Source organism: Limulus polyphemus, unplaced genomic scaffold (genome assembly GCF_000517525.1).
Source record: "Limulus polyphemus unplaced genomic scaffold, Limulus_polyphemus-2.1.2 Scaffold5376, whole genome shotgun sequence".
Lineage (NCBI taxonomy): Eukaryota > Metazoa > Arthropoda > Merostomata > Xiphosura > Limulidae > Limulus > Limulus polyphemus.
In genome coordinates, this window is record NW_013670986.1 from 15,723 (window position 1) to 36,255 (window position 20,533).

A 20,533-nucleotide genomic window follows, 5' to 3' on the forward strand; every position below is an offset into this window, starting at 1 on the left:
CCGCGACCCTCAGATTGCGAGTCGAGCGCCCTAACTACCCTGGCCATGCCGGGCCTAAAATATGATAAGACAACGATCTGTAGACAAGTAATCAGATCTTCTTCTTTTTAGAAACCATCGTTTTGCCACTTATACAGATCAACATGTTATGTTGAGAAAGTAAGATTAAGTTGTAAAAATGAGTTGTTTTGTTTAGGATTATTTTACCGAGCGGTCGACTCGAATTAAGGTTCTAATTACCAAGATGTAGGTTATAATACTTATAACTTGAAAGGCCAGGTGGTTAAGGCACTCGACTCGCAATCTGAGGGTCGCGGGTTTGAATCCCTCTCACACCAAACATGCTCGCCCTTTCAGCCGTGTGGGCGTTATAATGTGACGGTCAATCCCACTATTCGTTGGTAAAAGAGTAGTCCAAGAGTTGGCGGTGGGTGGTGATGACTAGCTGCCTTCCCTCTAGTTTTACACTGCTAAATTAGAGACGGCTAGCGCAGATAGCTCTCGTGTAGCTTTGCGCGAAATTCAAAAACAAACAATAACTTGAAAATAACAAGAATTCGTCCACTGTATAATTTTGTTTGTTTGTTTTTGTCTGTTTTTAATTATGCACAAAGCTACACAAGGGCTATCTGTGCTCTGCCCACCACGGGTATCGAAACCCGGTTTCTTGCGTTGTAAGTCCGCAGACATGCCGCTGTGCCACTGGGGGGCGTATAATTTTGATGTACAGTATAAGTGAACGAGCCCTAGATGTATTTAAAAACGCTAGTTCATTAATAACCGCTATATTTCTGCTGGTTTAAAGGAAGACTATTGCCCTAAATTAACCTGTTACTTTTTCTCAATTATGTGATGAGATATTCTCGTAAACGGTGAACGATGTATAGAACATTCTTGAATAAGGATCGTTTATCAATAGTTAATACATTGTGAATATAAATGTGTCCAACATAGTTGTTCTGTGGTGATTATTACCAGAATAAGGATCGTTTATCAACAGTTAATACACTGTGAATATAAACGTGTCCAACATAGTGGTTCTGTGGTGATTATTACCAGAATAAGGATCGTTTATCAATAGTTAATACACTGTGAATATAAATGTGTCCAACATAGTTGTTCTGTGGTGATTATTACCAGAATAAGGATCGTTTATCAGTAGTTAATACACTGTGAATATAAACGTGTCCAACATAGTTGTTCTGTGGTGATTATTACCAGAATAAGGATCGTTTATCAGTAGTTAATACATTGTGAATATAAACGTGTCCAACATAGTTGTTCTGTAGTGATTATTACCAGAATAAGGATCGTTTATCAATAGGTAATACACTGAATATAAATGTGTCCAACATAGTTGTTCTGTGGTGATTATTACCAGAATAAGGATCGTTTATCAGTAGTTAATACTGTGAATATAAACGTGTCCAACATAGTTGTTCTGTGGTGATTATTACCAGAATAAGGATCGTTTATCAATAGTTAATACACTGTGAATATATACGTGTCCAACATAGTTGTTCTGTGGTGATTATTACCAGAATAAGGATCGTTTATCAATAGTTAATACACTGTGAATATAAATGTGTCCAACATAGTTGTTCTGTGGTGATTATTACCAGAATAAGGATCGTTTATCAACAGTTAATACACTGAATATAAACGTGTCCAACATAGTTGTTCTGTGCTGATTATTACCAGCAAGTTGTACTGTTGATTTAATTATGATCCAGCACATTTAGAACACTGAGAACGTCTCTCAAACAAAGTTGTAGATGCGATTAAAAAATTTATTCAATTAAATTGGAACTTCTGCAAGCAGCATCGTCATGAACGACGTAATGTGAAAGGTCAGTTAGTGAAATATCGGGGTGAAAGGTTTACTTTTTCAGATAATTAGCTAACCCTATTTCTAAGTATGTTCAATACCCAAAGTCAGGGTAAATGGGATAAACTGTCGAGACGACAACAATTTAAAAAAAAATTAACAAGTTGCACGTGAACTACCCATATTGCACAAAGCAGTGGTAATATGTTTTTAGTTTCTATAGTGGCTCGATCAGTGGAACAGAATCCTCCCAGTAACACAGCGTTATGTCTTCGGACTTGCAGCGCTATAAACCGGGTTTCGATACCCGTGGTGGGCAGAGCACAGATATCCCATTGTGCTTAATTACAAACAAAGAAACCGAATGTATATTATGGGAAACTTGTGATTGCAGTAAAGATGTTTACGTGTGTATATATATATATATATATATATATATATTTTACAATCCTGAAACAAGTTTTTATTTTATCGTTCATTCATTTCTATTCATGATTTTAGAATGGATGATTTTTTTGTCGTCTCAACCTACGACAGAAAATAGGTTTTGCCCCTAAAACCCTCGTTTGGCTAGAACCAATACTTGTTATAAATTATGGACACAAATCTAGAAGCAGCCATAGTGTAATAATCTTAAAGATGATTGGTTATTGTAGCTTGCAAGGTAGAGATTAAGTTTCCGTTTTAAAGCAGGGATCGAGTCGCTACTTTGACTGTCTAATATTTGTAATGATAACACATGAAATCATAATTTAACCATTACCATTTCACACCAAGGTGTAAAAATACACGTACTTATTTCATTAAAATAATAATTATATAACGTACCAGACTCTCTAAACAGACAAACGTTAAGTATGTACAATATAAAGGATATGAAAAGAATACCGATGGACATTTTGAATTTGTAACTTACTGTTAAGCCTTTTTTTTTTCTCTCTCGATTAATGGATGATACGTAAAATTAACTGTTAAGCCTTTTTTTTCTCTTTCGAATAATGGATGATACGTAAAATTAACTGTTAAGCCTTTTTTCTTTCTCGAATAATGGATACGTAAAATTAACTGTTAAGCCTTTTTTCTTTCTCTCTCGAATAATGGATGATACGTAAAATTAACTGTTAAGCTTTTTCTTTCTCTCTCTCTAATAATGGATGATACGTAAAATTAACTGTTAAGCCTTTTTTTTTTCTCTCTTGATTAATGGATGATGTATAAAACATTTTAGTGGTTCCATAATTAGGAGACTATTTTGTAATTTTCCAAGCATATTTTTTAATTAGTTGGGTTTTTTATTATCAGCATTACAATGGTCTTTGAAAGCTGCGGGAAACTTCCAGATTTTTTTTTGATATGAAAGATGTAGTTATTAGTTATGTACATCGTAATTTGTAAAATATTAGGATTTCGTATGCTTGAGCTTACACGGATTGAAAACTATAACTATTATTATAAGTGGAATTCCTGGTGTATTATGTATATATACTACAAAACGGGGTTTGTATACGGAATAAAATGGTAGTAGAAATATTACGGTGATTTTGAACTTTTCGATGTAGCGTTTACGTGAATATAAAAAATATGCAGTATAAGCTTGACTTGTGTGAATTACTTGCTATTGACATTTCACGAGTCTGATGGTCGCAGATGCGAATCCCCGTCCCACCAAACATGCTCGCCCTTTCGGCCGTGGGAGCGTTATAAAGTTACAGTCAATCCCACTATTCGTTGGGTAAAAGAGTAGCCCAAGAGTTGGCGGTGGGTGGTGATGACTAGCTGCTCTAGCGCAGATAGTCCTCGTGTAGCTTTGCGCAAAATAATATTCCACGAGTCTTATGATGTATGTAATGTTTTGGTATATTATCTGTAACCAGGACAACGTACCACGTGACTGCTAACACTTAATAATATAATTACTATCTATAAACAAAATTTCTACTGGTTTATATTGTTTGTTGTTTCTGTTTTTAACAAACTGGTTTATATTGTTTGTTGTTTCTGTTTTTATCAAACTGGTTTATATTGTTTGTTGTTTCTGTTTTTAACAAACTGGTTTATATTGTTTGTTGTTTCTGTTTTTAACAAACTGGTTTATATTGTTTGTTGTCTCAGTTTGAAAATAGGAGTAGTATACGTTAGGCCTTGCACCTTGTTTTCTCTAAGTATTAAAATGAATGTCTTCTTTAATAGAATGTGCAAGATCTCAGATTTTTTTTCACAATATAATTTTAATTAGTGAAGAAAGCCAAACTTGGGGTAGAATGATTAAATGTAAAAAATAGCTGTCTATGATTATGACAAAGTTGTGACTTTTATAAAAAAAATGTCTTACATTTCAATTAACACAAGTTTTTTATTTTGCAAAATTAAATTATAATTTTTAAATTGTATAGTATTTAAAATCAAAATTGGTTTACCCAACACTTAGTATTATCATTAAAAAATGCAAGAATGTCCAGTTTTTCAACCAAGATCTTATTTAAAGGTACAATATTTACATACATCTTACAGACAGACTTTAATATAACTTTTTTTCTCAAGTCAGACTAAACAAAGACGTGCAATGGATAATTCACAAAGCATAATTTTTTAAAATCCATATCTGTTTGGTTTTCTTTTTCGTGCTACATCGGCCTTTGTTGTTAACTACAAATTGAAGTCTAGGTAGGGATCACTTTCTTTGGAGAACTTTTACGAATAAATTTAATACATACGTAGCTAAAATTTGACTGATTTAGAAACCAGGTAATAGCGAAAGAGAATAAAGTCGGCATGAAGTTTTTTTTTAGTTACTTATTAAGAAGGGACTGATTTTTTTGTTTTTTTTCTCCTTTGTCGCTTCAACTCTCATAGTCATTACATGTTTAACACTGAAACTCTTAGTCTAAAGTCAGAGAGAAGTGTGTTAAATCTGTTTCTTGTCCTTTTTTTTGGGATATTGAGCAGTTTATTTTGCTATTAATCATAGGTCACTTTTATGTGCTATGCCAGTTTTTACTGAAAGTTATTTTTATCCTATTGCATGTTTTGGAAAAATAATAAATAAAAAGCACAAAACCTATGTGCTACAAAAAACAAACCTTTATTTTAATAGAATTAGTACCAGAAATGGATATACTTTGTTTGGCAGAAGTAGGTCAGCTGCTTTAAGTCTCTTGGTTGGGTATTTCTCTGTTAGAATTATTACAAGAGATCGGTTTAGTTTCATAATGTCAAACAAACATTGCTGGCCATGAAATGTTATTCAAAGTTAAAAATTAATGATGGACAAAACAACTTTGATGTTTTTAATACAGTTTTCTCCTCTTAAATATTTTAAATCTAGAAAAGTCCCGCATAACAAAATGAAGTTTTAAATTTGGCAACTAGAAACTAACACATTAGTGTATTTTAAAGCCGTAGTAACTGATATCTCGCTGAATGTGAGGGTGTGGTGTTGTCAGTGGATGTTAGTTTCTTAACTTTGCAAAACATGTACAACCCCCAAACCTAAATGCATTTACAAGAATTATCTAGTGATTTAATGACCAGTTCCCCCCTTTTTTTTTCTGTTTAAACGTTTGTTGTACTATCTCTAGTAAAATTAGGTTACACTTCAGAGCTTTTCAAAAAATACCTTTTGTTTGTAAGAGTTACGATCAGAAATTCTGAATTTTTTGCAGTTTTAAAATTTTGGTTGTGCTACATTACCATTAGCCAATAGATTGAATAACTTCACATATATTGGTTTGGAGAAGAACAGCAAATACTCTGTGTAACACTATATTAAGATCCTTATTGTGTTGATGTGGATTTTAATAAAAAACTTAATGTAATAGAATTGGAAGTTCGTGATCTTATCTGGATGAGTTATGCTCTCCACGGCTATCAAAATATCGATTGCCCAACTGATAATGGGGCTGTATAAAATATGGTAAGGGTGGGGCTTAGGACTACAATGAAATAAAGATTTGAAAACTTTAATATGAAAAGACTGGTGGTAAGTTAACCTTTACTAATATATATAGTAACTGTTTGTGATAGGTCGAAAGAGTCTTAGAGTTTTGTTTGCAACATAAAGTATTGAATGAAAAATGCTATTTAGTTAAAAAGCAAATTCAGTATGTGTTATCAGCAGCTCGAAATCTTTGAAAACGTGTAAGTATTATCCAAGCTGACTGAAATTAAATACCAAGTCCCTTATTTCATAACATTACGAGCTAAAAGATTTTATTTTAGTAACAATTAAGTTCTTTTGCATCACGTTTTTAAAGTGTTACTATTTAACCTTAAAATACATAGCATATATCATCATCTGAATAATCGCTTCTAAAAATAAACTACAAATAACTATAAAAAGTGATTCTGTATAAAATGGAAAACACTAAACATTTCTTTACATTTTTTGAATTTCCATTAGTTCATCACTCATGATGATAAAACATGGCGGGGCTTAAAATTTGCTGTACATTTTAACAGATTTCACCAAACCGTTAAACTGGTTTTAACAATTTCTCAAGGTTTTCCACCTGACACAGACAGTATGTTTAGACATACGTAAACCCATTCACCTGAGAGACGTCACAACATTATAAGTGGCCCAAGTAATCATTATGTTGTCATCCTCCACAAAATGAGCCCAAGTAACAAGGATAGGAAGTGTGAGGAGACTTTGGCAACACCGCTGAAAAATGGACAATACGGGCACTGGTAGGACCCACATACTTCACAGATGTTAAGTACGTAGAGGTCGTACGCTTCATAGATCATTTCCTTGAATCGCTCTAAGTAAAGGAAGAACAGCAGTTTGAGATTCATGTATACTTGTGAGATTTTATGGTTAAAAGCATTTTACAGAAAGATAGGAAAAGTAACTAAATGAAAATACTGGGTCCGTAACATAGATTTAAAATTACACCGTCGAATGTGCTTGATTATATTTTTACTTCACTATACGAATCAATGTGTGATAATAAGTTGGTTCACAAAATACTTTCCGTGTTTACTAATGAAGTTTACATTTTTCTCTGGATTTTTGGATATGAGAAATGCTTTACTGAAGAAACTGTATGATTATCTGATCAACCAATAAAATTCTGTTAAACAGATGACTGGGTAAGGTACAAACATAGTTATGTGATCAAACAATAAAATTCTTTGAACAGATGACTGGGTAAAGTACAAACTTTACTCAAAGAAACTCAGTAGAAGTGTTATTAGTTGTTTTTTTTGTATTTTAGAGTGACTGATTGGTTTATATCTGAGCAGTGACTCACCAGGAGTGTAGTAATCATATACTCGAGCCTTCAAATAACGGGTTAAGTTGGCCACAGGGTACCATCTTTCAGTAGTGAAATTCACACATAACCACTCGGAGTCCAGCTAAAACAGGATATAAAAATGCAAAATAAATGTTAATAACAGAATTGACTGTAAACATGCAAGTACAATTCAATGTGTTAAGTTAATTTTACAGACAATTAATTGTCAATCGACTTGGCGTAGTTATAATTATAACTAGATACAAAATAACCATACTAGTTTATTAACAACATGCCAACGATACTCACATAGTCAAACATAAAAACCGCCGATCGTGGTAGTACTCTTCCTCGCCTCAGTCGAGGTACTACCTCTTTTCTAACATAAGAATCCATAATAGGTTTGTACATCATGTATCCCGTAGGAAGGGTAATTTCTATTACAGCCATACCACTGGTAGGACTCTCGGATAGCAGTTTCCATCTGAGTTATATAAATATGGGGTTAATATTTTGTTAAGACAAATTTAGCTCTATAGAAAATGTGGTTAAAAAAACAGAAAACATGAAATAATATAAGCCAGCTGGAGTTGTAACAAAATTTTTATGACCTTCTCCAGTTATTGATTGAATTATAGAAAATTAACTAAATTTTATTGTGGGGGAGGGAAGATGGATAGACGGATTTATGACACAAGTTAGTTGGCTTATATTGTTGGATGAAATGCTCCATTGTGAGCACAGTACAGACAACCCATTCTGTAGTTTTGTGGTCAAAAGCAAACAAACATGACAATAATAACTACCAGTGGCAAAAATAATTGTCATTATAAAATTTGTAATGTTTGGAGTGTCCACTATTGTTTATATTCACAACACGATGTGATACCCAGGTGTATTTCACATCACACACACTGCCTTTCAGGTCCATCAACATAGTGGGCAGGTCTCAGGATTCTAAAAACATTAAGCAGATCCACAGTCAAACATCGTCAGGGGTAAGACCTGGAAATCATGCTCGTTGTGCTTGGAAAATTTCTGCTGCTTACTCAAAACACACAGTCTTGATAGTACCACAGTGTGTGTATGTGTGTGAGAGGGGGACACACCCTCTTGTATGAAAACTCTCATTTAGAAATCCTACTTCTTGAAGTATAGGAACAATATGGAGTGATAGCATTCATTATTTAAAATAAATCCTGGCAATTTTTTTAATCAGCTCCCAGTATGCCCTCTGGTGACAACTAACTATATTATGATGCTGTAGTATAAGCTTTAACTGTGCTCTACCTAGCTGAGTGTATAGTGTAATCTACTAATACTAAACTAAAACATAATTATAATGCATTTCAGGGACTTCACTTTTTTTTAATCCATCGTATTACGCAGCTAGTTAAAAAAACAAAAACAATAGTAGTAAAATTTGTATTTATCACCTCACCATCACCTAAGCCTACTTAAGAGCATATTCTTCTTGGTAAGTTAATTATAATTTAATAACTTAGTAACCAAATAAGTATACAGTGTTGCAAATTTAGTAATTTAAAAAGTAATTTAGAGCTATAACCTACCAGTTTACATAAAGAACACACTTATAAATTGCAAAAAAAAAGGCATTATATATTTAATTAACTACTATTTTTTCCCCATATTGCAGTTATAACAATGTACTTGCACAATACACTGGGTTTGATTCCACTGTTGGCCTAATTGAGTAAAACTAACAACAAATATTACGAGTTCTTACCTTGCACAGCTCTCGATGTTAAGATGGGATTTGTTCCGACCGTGGTACTGAGCAGTTACTGATAAGTCGAAGGAATGTACGGGAGGCTGGAGAAGTAGAAAGTCTCGATCTACATTGTATTGAACATCCAGTTGGAGGACTGCAAGTCCCGATCCTTTAGCCTGAACTTCCACGTGACCCCACACATTAGGTGCAACCTAAACAAGTAAAGACAGGTTTTTATGAAAGTTACTTTCTTAGGCTATGACTTGTTCTTTATAGGTTGATTAGGACAGAGGTTTCTGTTTGATTATTTTAATCTGAATGTACATAACATTCATATGCTTTTAATCTTCCAATCACAATAGGAGTTGTGCTAGACCAACATTTTTCAAATATTAGTAAATGTTTTTTTACATTAAAAGTTGTATTCCAACAAAATTAAATGTTTTAATTCATATAAACTTAACTTTACGCAAATTTGTTTTTTATTCTATAAATCATATTTCTTAAGATATTTTTATGACGGTTCAGATTACTCGCAGACCTCAGTTTGTGAAACTCTGCACAAGACAATACAAACTTCATTCTTATAATATCAGAGTTACTTTATATAAGTTATCATCATCCAATAAATCCAAGGTCCATAAATTAGTTTCACAGAATGGTATCTTACCGATACTGACCAGTATCGGTAAGATACCATTCTGTGAAACTAATTTATGGACCTTTGATTTATTGGATGATGATAACTTGGCTACGTTCGAGTCAGTATCGGTAAGATACCATTCTGTGAAACTAATTTATGGACCTTGATTTATTGGATGATGATAACTTGGCTACGTTCAAACTTGAACGTAGCCAAGTTATTTTCATCAACTTCAAGCTCAGCAACTTCTCCTGGATTGGACGAAGACTCAACTTTCAAATTCATTTTAGTAATGTCTCTCACGTGAGTTCTAAAAGATGATTCAATTAAGGCTTGCATCGCAACAACAGTATCCTAGCAACAGAGAAATGAAAGAATTTGTAGATAAAACTCACTGAGATAAAAACATAGTTTAATGTAATAAACAACAGAAATATTTTAATATCGTGTCAAAGTATGAATATATGTTAAAAAAATTATCTTAATCGTTGGGCCATCGTGATAACTTTTAACAAAAATAAGCGAGTGGACATTATTTACCATAAATCACGGAGAATTAAGGGAAAGATTGATTTTTAACTATAGCAGTGTCTACCTGAGTAGAAATGAAAGCAGCATCATGAAGGCGCATGCTGTTCAACCACCTCACTATTTGATCTTGTATGATGCCACCGTGACGGATATACACCATCAGAGCATAAGCTGTGGCTTCTACTGCCACCGCATCCCATTTGTTTGGAAAACGTGGCATAATAAAAGGCCGTTGATTTTGATAGACTATTTCTGGAGGAGGAATGGGTTCAGGGCTCCAATACACCAGTCCCTCTGGTGAAGAACAATGAATAAATAGTATTAGTTTTACAACCTTGTGACATAAGTACAACAGGAAATTTACTGCTATTTTTTTTTTTATTTCTAACTAGCTTTGTTTAAAGGCTTATCAACTCTGAGGAAAATGTCTTTTTTTTTTAAGAAACTTAATAATTAAAAAACATAAATGCTTCTATCAGACCAAAACAGATAGGTATATTTCAACGAGCATCCAAGATTTTTATAATCATTTCGACAGTAGCAGCTGGAGTGTGGTTTATTTGCATGAAAAACACAGATGTAAAATAAGAGATTCCTTTTTACATGATAATTCTTAGCATCTGTGACATTGTGAATCACATAATTATATCTTCTACAGAGAATTAAACAATTAATTTAATGAAGAAAAAAGGGGTTCTGAATATAATTAGTTTTAGTTTCGTTTTTAAGGATGGATGACATGCTCAAAAGAATAGTGCTGAAAGACATACACACCCATCTCTCGCTTCATCTTGTCTAACATATTAAAGCCCACTTCTGCCTCAACGCTTCCTGCTACCATCAGAGCATAGGTGACGATAGCAACATCATATGGACTGGTAAGTTGGGGCAGCTGACGTTCTAAGTACATCACTGCTCTGGCTCGTGCATTTGCCGTCTCTGTTCGCAGTTCCTACAACCAATGTTGAAGAATATCTCATTATCTAGACAATCACAGGAAAAACAAAATATGTTATGTCTACTTCCTTTGAATTCTAGAAGCTGTATTAAAACTATGAATGAAAATTAACAAAAGTTGGTAGAATGCCAATCCTTACAGCACATAAAATGTACCCTGCGAGATCACACTAAATCATACATAAAATGTACCCTGCGAGATAGCACTAAATCATACATAAAACGTACCCTGCGAGATCGCACTAAATCATACATAAAACGTACCCTGCGAGATCGCACTAAATCATACATAAAATGTACCCTGAGAGATCACATTAAATCATACATAAAATGTACCCTGCGAGATCACACTAAATTATACATAAAATGTAACCTGCGAGATCACATTAAATCATACATAAAATGTACCCTGCGAGATCACACTAAGTCATTTTGGATACAAGTATCTTGCTTCATGCAAAAGGTAAATTTGTAACAGATCATTAATAAGTGTAAAATATATTCTAGGGTTGGATCACATGAACAGCAGGTCATACCCCAGGCAAGGCCAATACTTCAGCAAGAGTAATTGTCACATGGGCTGTTAATGTCACATTTTTTCCACGTCCATCTTCAAGATATTGCTGCATATGATTGGATAAAAGTATATTACAATTAAATATTACCTATTTAACAAAACATTAAATTCTAATTTCATTTTAAATTTCCCCAAAAAATGCTAAATGTTCATATCCATAAGTGGTATTTCATTAAGTTCTACAAAGTCAATTAAAACAGGTTGAGGACATTATACAAAAAAGATTTTGGAGCATCACCAAGTCATTATTATAGTCCAAGTTGCTGTGCCATGTTCTATCAGAGAAATGTGTGTGTATTGACAGTAGCCTCACAGTGTAGTTTCCACTGCAAAAGTTTCATTCTAGAACTGGGGGATTTAATCAATTACATTAATTAGTGTCACAAAGAAATGATTAATGATAATTATCATTAGACCAATTAATCAAAATTAGTGGTTCCAACTATTCCAAAAGTCAATGAAATCCTGATTACACCTATTGTCGCAAATAATCAATTAATCACAGTTGATGTTTCAGATCAGTACCATTTCCAATTATTCCAACAATAGATTAATTAATCAATTAGCAAATACACCTAATTGCCAAGCTCTAGTCAACAACACCCCACTACTTTTTACAGGCTTTTCATAATCCTTGTGTACAAGGATGACAGAGTTTGTGGATGCTGAAATGTGATAAGATGTCAAACTTTGCTGACAACAGCTCCTGTGCAATCTGTTGCAGGTCTCTTTCTACGTGGTCCTGTTACCCCAAGTTGATCCATATTTCTTTGTTCTCCATTGCTATTAAAAACAAGGGATATCCCCATCCTGAAAGTTCTAAATTCCTAATCAGAATAACTATTCATGATCCAAGTGTATGAATATTTTGCATCAGAAAGGACTGTTAAATACACTTTCCAAAAGTGGACAATTTCTTATGGTATTACATTACCTTAAAATACCAAACAATGTCAAAATGTACTTCTGACATATTCAGTTCCACTGCAACTTTAAATTGGCTGTGGTTGTCATGTGGCTTGCTGATTTGCATATTCAAAATCATTTTAATATAATGTTTTCAACCCTCTTTAAATAATACACACACACACACACATACTTTAGTTTCTAGTAATAAGTGCATCTTATACCATAATCACAAGAGTATACAATTAAGAATTCAAGGGATTCTAATCAATTTTTGTTGTATACTGATTTCTGGCATTATGTACCTTTAGTCACTTTTGTTACACAGAACCGGCCAAATTAACAAACAAGTCACGTTTATATAGTCAACCTATGTTTGATCAAAAGCTGTTAATTAAAATAAATATAAAATCTATTTAATACTGAACTAGTTTATTTTTAAATTTTATAATTCCAACGTGTGGTGGAATAGTTTATAGCAATATATCTTACAAAAAGTAATGACATCAAATATATTTCGAGCCTCAATTACAAAAAATGATGACATCAAACATATTTCAAGCCTCAATATAAATGTTTTCTGAAAAGTAAAGAAACAGCTTTAACCTTTGGTGCCATTTTTCTGTTCCAGGGGTGTTTAACCGTCTCGTAGAAAGATCCATCCTTTGTCTGGTGTCGGAGCACAAACTTTATGGAGTTCGATATAATTTCAGGGTCTATGAAGAGGTAATTCTCCCAATCAGGATACTGAGCCAGGCTGTATATCCTAGCACAGTAAGCTGTCAACCTACCCAAAGAACAAACATGTTGTATTCTACCGCACTGTGCTATCACACATTACATCTACGCGAGAACTAAATCATGCCGGCAATACTTTGCCATCTGTATGCTGTACTTAATTAAGTAAAAAACATTATTTATTTATTGCCAAGTGAACATTCATTATTAACACACAAGTTGTGAGTTTTCCAAATTTATCCACCACATTCTGAATTGAGGTTAAAGCTTACTAGTTTACACGTGTGAATATCATAGCTTACTAGTTTACACGTGTGAATATCAGTCATTAGGTTTTGGTTTTTGTCAGCATAATAACTGAAGTTAAAGAGTGCATTCAAATTTAGAAGAACAACAATCAGTGCAGCATAACATGAACTGTTAACTGTTTGTTGATTTTTGGGCAAAGCTACTTGAAAGTTGTCTGTACTAGCTATCCCTAATTTTAAAGTGACAGATTAGAGAAAGGCAGCCAGTCACGCCCCACCTCCCACCCCCAAGTGCTGGACTACTCCTGTCAGGCTGAAAAAGTGTATATTACAATTACTTTGTTGTTGTTGTTGTGTTAGTAATGGAGGAGGAACCACAGATATACAATCTGCCAAGTTATCCACTAAGCCTAACTCTTACCAGACACTTGGTTCTTTCTTGAACATACTGAAAGCTCCATCCTTCCAAAACACCATCTGGTAGACATAAGCTGAAACATAAAATCATAAGTTGTCTTTCACAAGTTCCTTACAAAATGAAGTTTATTTTGATAGTAAGATAAGCGTAAAATCTAAAATACCATCCAACACTCAAAAAGAAGATATTCTTAAGAACACTATCAACAAGTTAAACTATAATATTTACAAAATCTTCCAATATTTTGCATTTGTTTGAACTTTAATATCGTATAAATAAAAGGCTTACAGTAGTACCTCTGTTTAGAAACCTCAGGGTATTTCTCAAGGTATCTCCTTTCAGTTGATTTGTCAACCTCAAGTAAATGAGTGTATAAAGATTGTAAGCAAAATCAAACATGACATGTTCTCCCGATTTCACAGGTAGAGCAACATCCAGATCGGAAGTTTCAATAAAGTTATCTCCAGGTGCAGGTGCTCCTACAATATCACCTGTCAAATACATTAACTTCATTGTAGGATGTATTCCACATTATACAACACTTGTAAAAAAAGAATGATTTATATGTTTCTTAATCGCTAAAGTGTGCAATTATAAGTAATGAAAGTAAAGTACAACAACAACAACAACATGGTAAAATGCATAATGAGAACATCTCAGGAGACTCCCCATTCATTCTGCTTATTTGACTTAGTTAGGCTTAACCTGTGAAGTAAAGTAATAAAATAAGAATTTTTCTATAAAATACTTTGTTCCTGATGCAATTATTTGTTTGAAAGGAGGAGGAATAGTTTTCAGATTTTTGTAGAAGTACGTATGTAACATATCTTTTCACTTCAGACTTAACTTCTATTTTATGTACAAGTAAAAGAAGGTCTATCAAAGATTTTTATCACGTGCTATAGTTGACTAGGACTTGAGATATATATAAAATATTCCTACCAATTATGGACACTTTGGCTTTTGGTGATCCAAAGGTGTAGCGTCGATACATCTGTTCAAAAGGAATAATTGGATCTTCTGTGATATTAACATCTAGAAACTTGATGTTATAGGCTTGGTTTCTAAGTTCCAGAAGTAGTGATGTATGACGATATACGGGAACTCCATCTGCCTATTAAAGAAAAGCACACTGTTACATTGGTGTTTCAAAACGAGCAACTACAAAAAACAAAACAAAAACACTTTAAACAATTGAGTTCAGTAGGTATGCAGGATATATATGGTTAATTTTAGATATATTTTTCACTTTCTAGTTTACAATTAAACATTCAAGAAGTATTTTATACCACAGCTTTCATAATCCTCTAGAAATCAACTGTACAGTCGTATTGTTGTCGACTGAAAACGATACGACTGTACAGTTGATTCTGCAAATAAAACTATACAGAATTGTTCCCCAATTTGCACGTGTAGTAAACACATTCGGGCATAAAAGATTTTGTGTGCTGTAATTCTTTGTAGTATTTAGACCAATAATAAGTTATGGAATTGTGTGTTCTTTATGTACATAACAAAAATACTATTACCAGATATGGCCTTGTTGCTGTGAAACTTAAACTGTGACGATTAAGTTTCTAAGTAACTCATTAATAACACCTTCCTTACTGAAAACTTACTAAAATAGTGATAGAGGTAGCCACTCTGTCCCTGGCAACCTGAGTTCTTCCTGTAATTACAACCTCAATATCTCCCGTCCTTGTAGCGACTACAGGTATGTAAACAACCTCATACAGGTATGGCCTGATCTGGAAAATGAAACAAACGAATTTTCACATTCTGTTTTTATAAATTTACTCAGCAGTTTATAGTAAACATTAGATTCTGCCATAAGTGTATACTTCCATTGACTGACACAATTTAGTTAATGGGGGTTTGCAAGTTTACGAAGTTTGTTCTCTCTCTCTCTGATATATGAATCTGCAATTATATTTGTGGACAAGGCAAGATGAATAATATGTATCCCACAACTTGAACTTTCCTTTTACTCTGACAATGGAAGGAAGATGTGTGTACTTACATACAGTAAATGTTGGTGTTCTCCTGCAGTAACTCGTGGTTCGTATGATGAAACAACACCCAGAGGCTCGACTTGGACAAATCGATAGTCATCAGAACCTTCTAAAATGACTTCAGCCTAAGTTTTGAAAAATCAATTTCATCATTTTGCTTATATCACAAGTTGAATTACTAAATGCAGTCATATAGTTAAAAGATACGCTTTTTTAAAAATCACATGATATTTTTAATAATGAAACAATATATCACTGTGACATACTGGTGTGTGCAAAATTAGTTGGGCCAATTGTATTTGAAGTGTTATGTAAAAAAAAATAGCAGATAGATGCACACTGTACAAGATTATTCAATGGGGGTGGGGACGTGGATTAAGACAGACAAACTGCATGGTAATTTTGCTTAGTCATATATTAAACTACCATATGTAGCCTAAGAGGGATGACTGATCTGAAGGTCAACACATGGAGTATATAAAGACAGGATGGTTTATCATACCTTGATCTCAAACTCTGCATAATTAAACACCACAACCCTCATTCCTATCTGCTCTCCAAGAACAGCGGTAGTCGGGGCCTCCACCGTAATGAAGAAAGGCTTAGTGGCATCGTACTGTAATGTGATATAGTGACGATGCGTCAAAATCTTACAATGGTACAAGCTACCAGTTTATTTACAAATATATACAATAACCCAAAGAAAACGTTTCACTGGTAGTGATAAAACACCTACAGTTAAGTGTGAAATGAAAAAAAAATCTGTGATTACAACTGGAAGCTATCTCACTCCTTATAATAAAATAGACATGCATAATAGGTTCGTAGAAATAAAAACTTACATAAAGAAAATCGTTTAGAATGGCCAATCCGTATTCTTTACTGACTCCTACAGCATTAATTCTCCAGACTCCAGGTCCCTTTGGTACATCACAAGCAACATAAGCATCATCTGCATTTCTGTAACATATTATCGAACAGTAAACTAATTTCCAAAAACACACAAATACCATTAAGTAACAGTGACATTATCTTGTAGCTTTTAGTGTATGAACATAATAAAGATGTACAGAACATCAAAGATTTTTAAAAGTGCAATTTTTTTCATTTTCAAGAAAACTGTTGGTTTTTTGATTTATACAAGTAAAATTTTTCTGTCAAAATACATCTTAAAATTTTTAGGTGTTCAGTTTATTTTGCTTTGACAGTAAAAGCTAATTAAAATCAAACAACATATAGTTTTAGTGCTGCAATTTAACAGTTGCAATCTATGGTACAAAAGCTAGTCTTTGTAATGTAAAGAAACTTGGAAATAACATTCACATATTTCTACTGCCTTCTTTATCAATTTTGAAACTGTGGATGAAAGTTTAAAATACTGACAGATGCCTAGCTAACAGTTTTCAACACAACCAAATTTTTAAATTTCCAATACAGAAATTCATAACAAGAAAGATGCCAAAGAGTAGATGTTTCTATATTTATTGAAAACATTAAACCCACAGTTTCACACCAAGGCTTCAGAACTGGCTGAAATACTTTTAATTCTTGTAATGATAATTGGAAGTTTCTTGACATTATGTAAAAAACAACTGTCAGAACATAAGTGTTGTTCGTAACTCTGAATTTTTGTCACGATAATGTATATGTTGCATTTTATTTTATTTACAATTAAAGTCTGAAATGTGATTTTAGTAATAACAAACTGAGAATTAAAAGCTATTTTTCACATGATAAAGAGATAAAAATAACAACAAACTGTTAGTTATTCTGTTATTAGGAATGTGAATTTTAAACATCTAATTTTGGTACTGACCCTGTAATAGTATCTTGCCAGGCAAAATCTCCTCCAGTAGCATCGTAAAAGAAACTGTTCCTGCTCGTACGAAGTAAGTGAAAGTCTTCATCTTCCTCCTCCGACTGGAAACCTTACAACATTATCCAATGTATTTAAAAATAAGGTTCTTCGCATGTTTATATCTACCAACAAAAGTACCTGACTTGTAATTGTTCAACAACTAAAGCTGATTCTCATGTTTCTTATTAAGGATTTCAAATCAGTCTTTATTGGGTGTATATAGAACCATCTAAGCAGGAATGTTTGTTTCGAAGTATAATATCTAATACAGCAAGTCAACTATGATAAACACAATACTTGAAAATGGGATTACATTTATAAAAAAAAAAGTCTAGCATAATGACTACTTACAATCTCCTTCATCTGTTCCATCATCGCAATCACTAACTCCATCACACATCTTCTCAACAGGAAAACACTGTCCACTTCGACAAGGAAGAACCCCTAACGTTTTATTGCACTTGTCTGTAAAGGAAATTTTATATATATATATATATATATATATATATATACATGTATGTATGTATTTATGAATGTATGTGCAAAAAAAAAAATTGTACATACTTTGTTCACCTCTGATTTATATTTTTCCTAATCATATATATATATAATTAGGAACAATAGAATTCTCATGTGGGTGCAACATTTAGAAATAATACATGTTAATAAGGTGAACACATTAGGTACACATTTTTCTTCTGCATTTCGTTAATCAAGTCTATAAAGATGTATTTCACTACGTAATAATCACTGAAGGAACTCAAGAAGTAAACAGAAACTGAATTAAAACTTGTGTTGCACCGATTCCCTCACAGTCTTTCAGCCAGTAAATATTTCTGACGGGAAGGAGAACCTCTGAACCTCTCGATTTTTGCTTACCTTTACCAGTTTGTACCGTGTATAAACATTTCTTCTTTCACTACCATTATCCAAACAGATGAGGGTCTTTTTTTTTTTTAAACAGAAACAAATTCTATCTGGTACGAAACACGTTTTATAAAAAACTGATGGATATGTATTTTCATAAAGAGTTTGGAGCAAATCTGAAAAACTTACTCGGTATTGATGAAACATTCATGTTGGTGAAGACAACTAGACCCGAAAGCTTAAAGATCAAAGAAATATATATTAATTCTTAATTTTATGACAAGCTATTTGATTATGATAATACTTCAAAATACACTTACAACTTTGAAAAAAATGCATTTAGTTTTGAGATATTACTATATATATTTCTTCAGTGTAATGCTTTCAAGTAAAATAAAACCATCTACACGACTCAGAGTTACCGTATGACGAATATTTCAAACTGTGTGATTTGATTTGAAAGTGTTTTCCATGTGACATCATTATGAGAAACAATGTGTTTACTGTGAAGCACTGATGCAATGACTAAAGACTTTTTTTTTTCCCTTGATATTTTGTATCTTCAAGCAAGTTTCAATAACATATAAATAACATACCAGACAAGTGTTGTAGAATCCAACATTCAAAGGATTAAATATGTTCTAGGCTACTATGATAAATCTCAGTTATTACAGTTTTAGTAGAGAAATTTGAACAACAACATAATGGTATGTTTTATTCAAGAATAAATAAATATATATATATACATAAATCTGTGTCTGTAGTGTTATAACCGTGATTACTGGCTTGTAACCTGTTATCATTATTTTATTATGTAGTACCCAAATCCAAATAATTCTGATAATGTTCACAGTAAAAAAATTCTTAGTATCATTGAACAGGAGCTTTTTGTTGTTACATGTGACATTTGAATAACAGAATAGAAAACTACAGGCTCGCAACAGGTGGCTAAGTTATACCATTATATGGAAATGTTATAACAGAGAACTTTGTGTATGGATACATCAAATTCACACAAAATGCACTTAAATTAATGCAAGATAAGATTCATGTATGTTGATCCCTATCTATGCCCATTTTTCAATCATAAAGACAAAGCTATAAAAAATAACTACAGTAAAAATTCACCATGTCGCAAAAGGCACAATGACTGCAAAAGTAACTAGTGGATGAAAAAAAAAAAGACTTATACTGTTGTTTTTTTAAAAAAAAACAAAGCATGCCTAGAAGTTGAAAAGTCTATCATTATTAATAGATTGAAAGAAAAAAAGTAATTCTTACAGCAAAAGTTTGGTTAGGGTCTCTACCATAACTGGAAGTAGCATAATACTGGATCTCTTCTGAAGCACCCTCTCGATCTCTCCATACCGCTCGTTGTAATTGTAGATGCGAGTCTTCAAATTTATACATGGCCTCCACAGCCTAAAATATTAAGATTACACAAGAAATCAAAACAAGGAGAAATCTATTAATGGGTTGTTAAAAAGTTGATAATTTATCTACATGTATCTTGTCGTGTCAGCTAAAAACAAAGATATTCATCTGTACACAGTTTGGGTATATAAGTAGATGTATAGTTATCTAGAAGAAGTAAATAACACACAGAAATATTTTTAACATCATGTTAAACTTCAGAGTGATCCATAAATTCATCTGTTTGACCACACCAAATATATCACAGAAATAGATACAATAAAATATCAAAAATCACTTATTGATTACAGGAATCACCATATTCCAGCTAGAAAAACAATGCAATAAAGTTATCTTTTTTTAAAAAAGTACTAAAAATCGATCTTAAGAAAACAATTTCAGACTAATCACATGCTACTGTGACCCAACTTTGTCAGACTACTTATATCCTGACTCATCTTCAGCAGATCATTGATGTGCTGTTGTGACCCAACTTTGTCAGACTACTTATATCCTGACTCATCTTCAGCAGATCATTGATGTGCTGTTGTGACCCAACTTTGTC

General features: G+C 33.0%; 1 protein-coding gene across 1 annotated transcript in view; it reads right to left on the reverse strand.

The window, feature by feature from the left end:
- Positions 1-4,463: 4,463 nt before the first annotated feature.
- Positions 4,464-20,533, reverse strand: part of LOC106472487 (CD109 antigen-like) — a 27,920-nt gene continuing 11,850 nt past the window's right edge. Inside the window, exons 8-28 of the mRNA XM_022401068.1 lie at positions 19,837-19,977; positions 18,745-18,793; positions 18,040-18,153; positions 17,647-17,758; positions 16,673-16,790; positions 16,333-16,446; positions 15,839-15,955; positions 15,438-15,566; positions 14,761-14,932; positions 14,115-14,309; positions 13,822-13,891; positions 13,021-13,201; positions 11,468-11,554; positions 10,749-10,926; positions 10,039-10,268; positions 9,646-9,797; positions 9,471-9,480; positions 8,816-9,012; positions 7,378-7,552; positions 7,084-7,189; positions 4,464-6,591 (exon numbers count right to left, since the gene is read on the reverse strand). Coding sequence (XP_022256776.1) covers positions 6,419-6,591; positions 7,084-7,189; positions 7,378-7,552; positions 8,816-9,012; positions 9,471-9,480; positions 9,646-9,797; positions 10,039-10,268; positions 10,749-10,926; positions 11,468-11,554; positions 13,021-13,201; positions 13,822-13,891; positions 14,115-14,309; positions 14,761-14,932; positions 15,438-15,566; positions 15,839-15,955; positions 16,333-16,446; positions 16,673-16,790; positions 17,647-17,758; positions 18,040-18,153; positions 18,745-18,793; positions 19,837-19,977 — 2,820 coding nt within the window. The 3' untranslated portion in view covers positions 4,464-6,418. The remainder of the gene's footprint in view (positions 6,592-7,083; positions 7,190-7,377; positions 7,553-8,815; positions 9,013-9,470; positions 9,481-9,645; positions 9,798-10,038; positions 10,269-10,748; positions 10,927-11,467; positions 11,555-13,020; positions 13,202-13,821; positions 13,892-14,114; positions 14,310-14,760; positions 14,933-15,437; positions 15,567-15,838; positions 15,956-16,332; positions 16,447-16,672; positions 16,791-17,646; positions 17,759-18,039; positions 18,154-18,744; positions 18,794-19,836; positions 19,978-20,533) is intronic.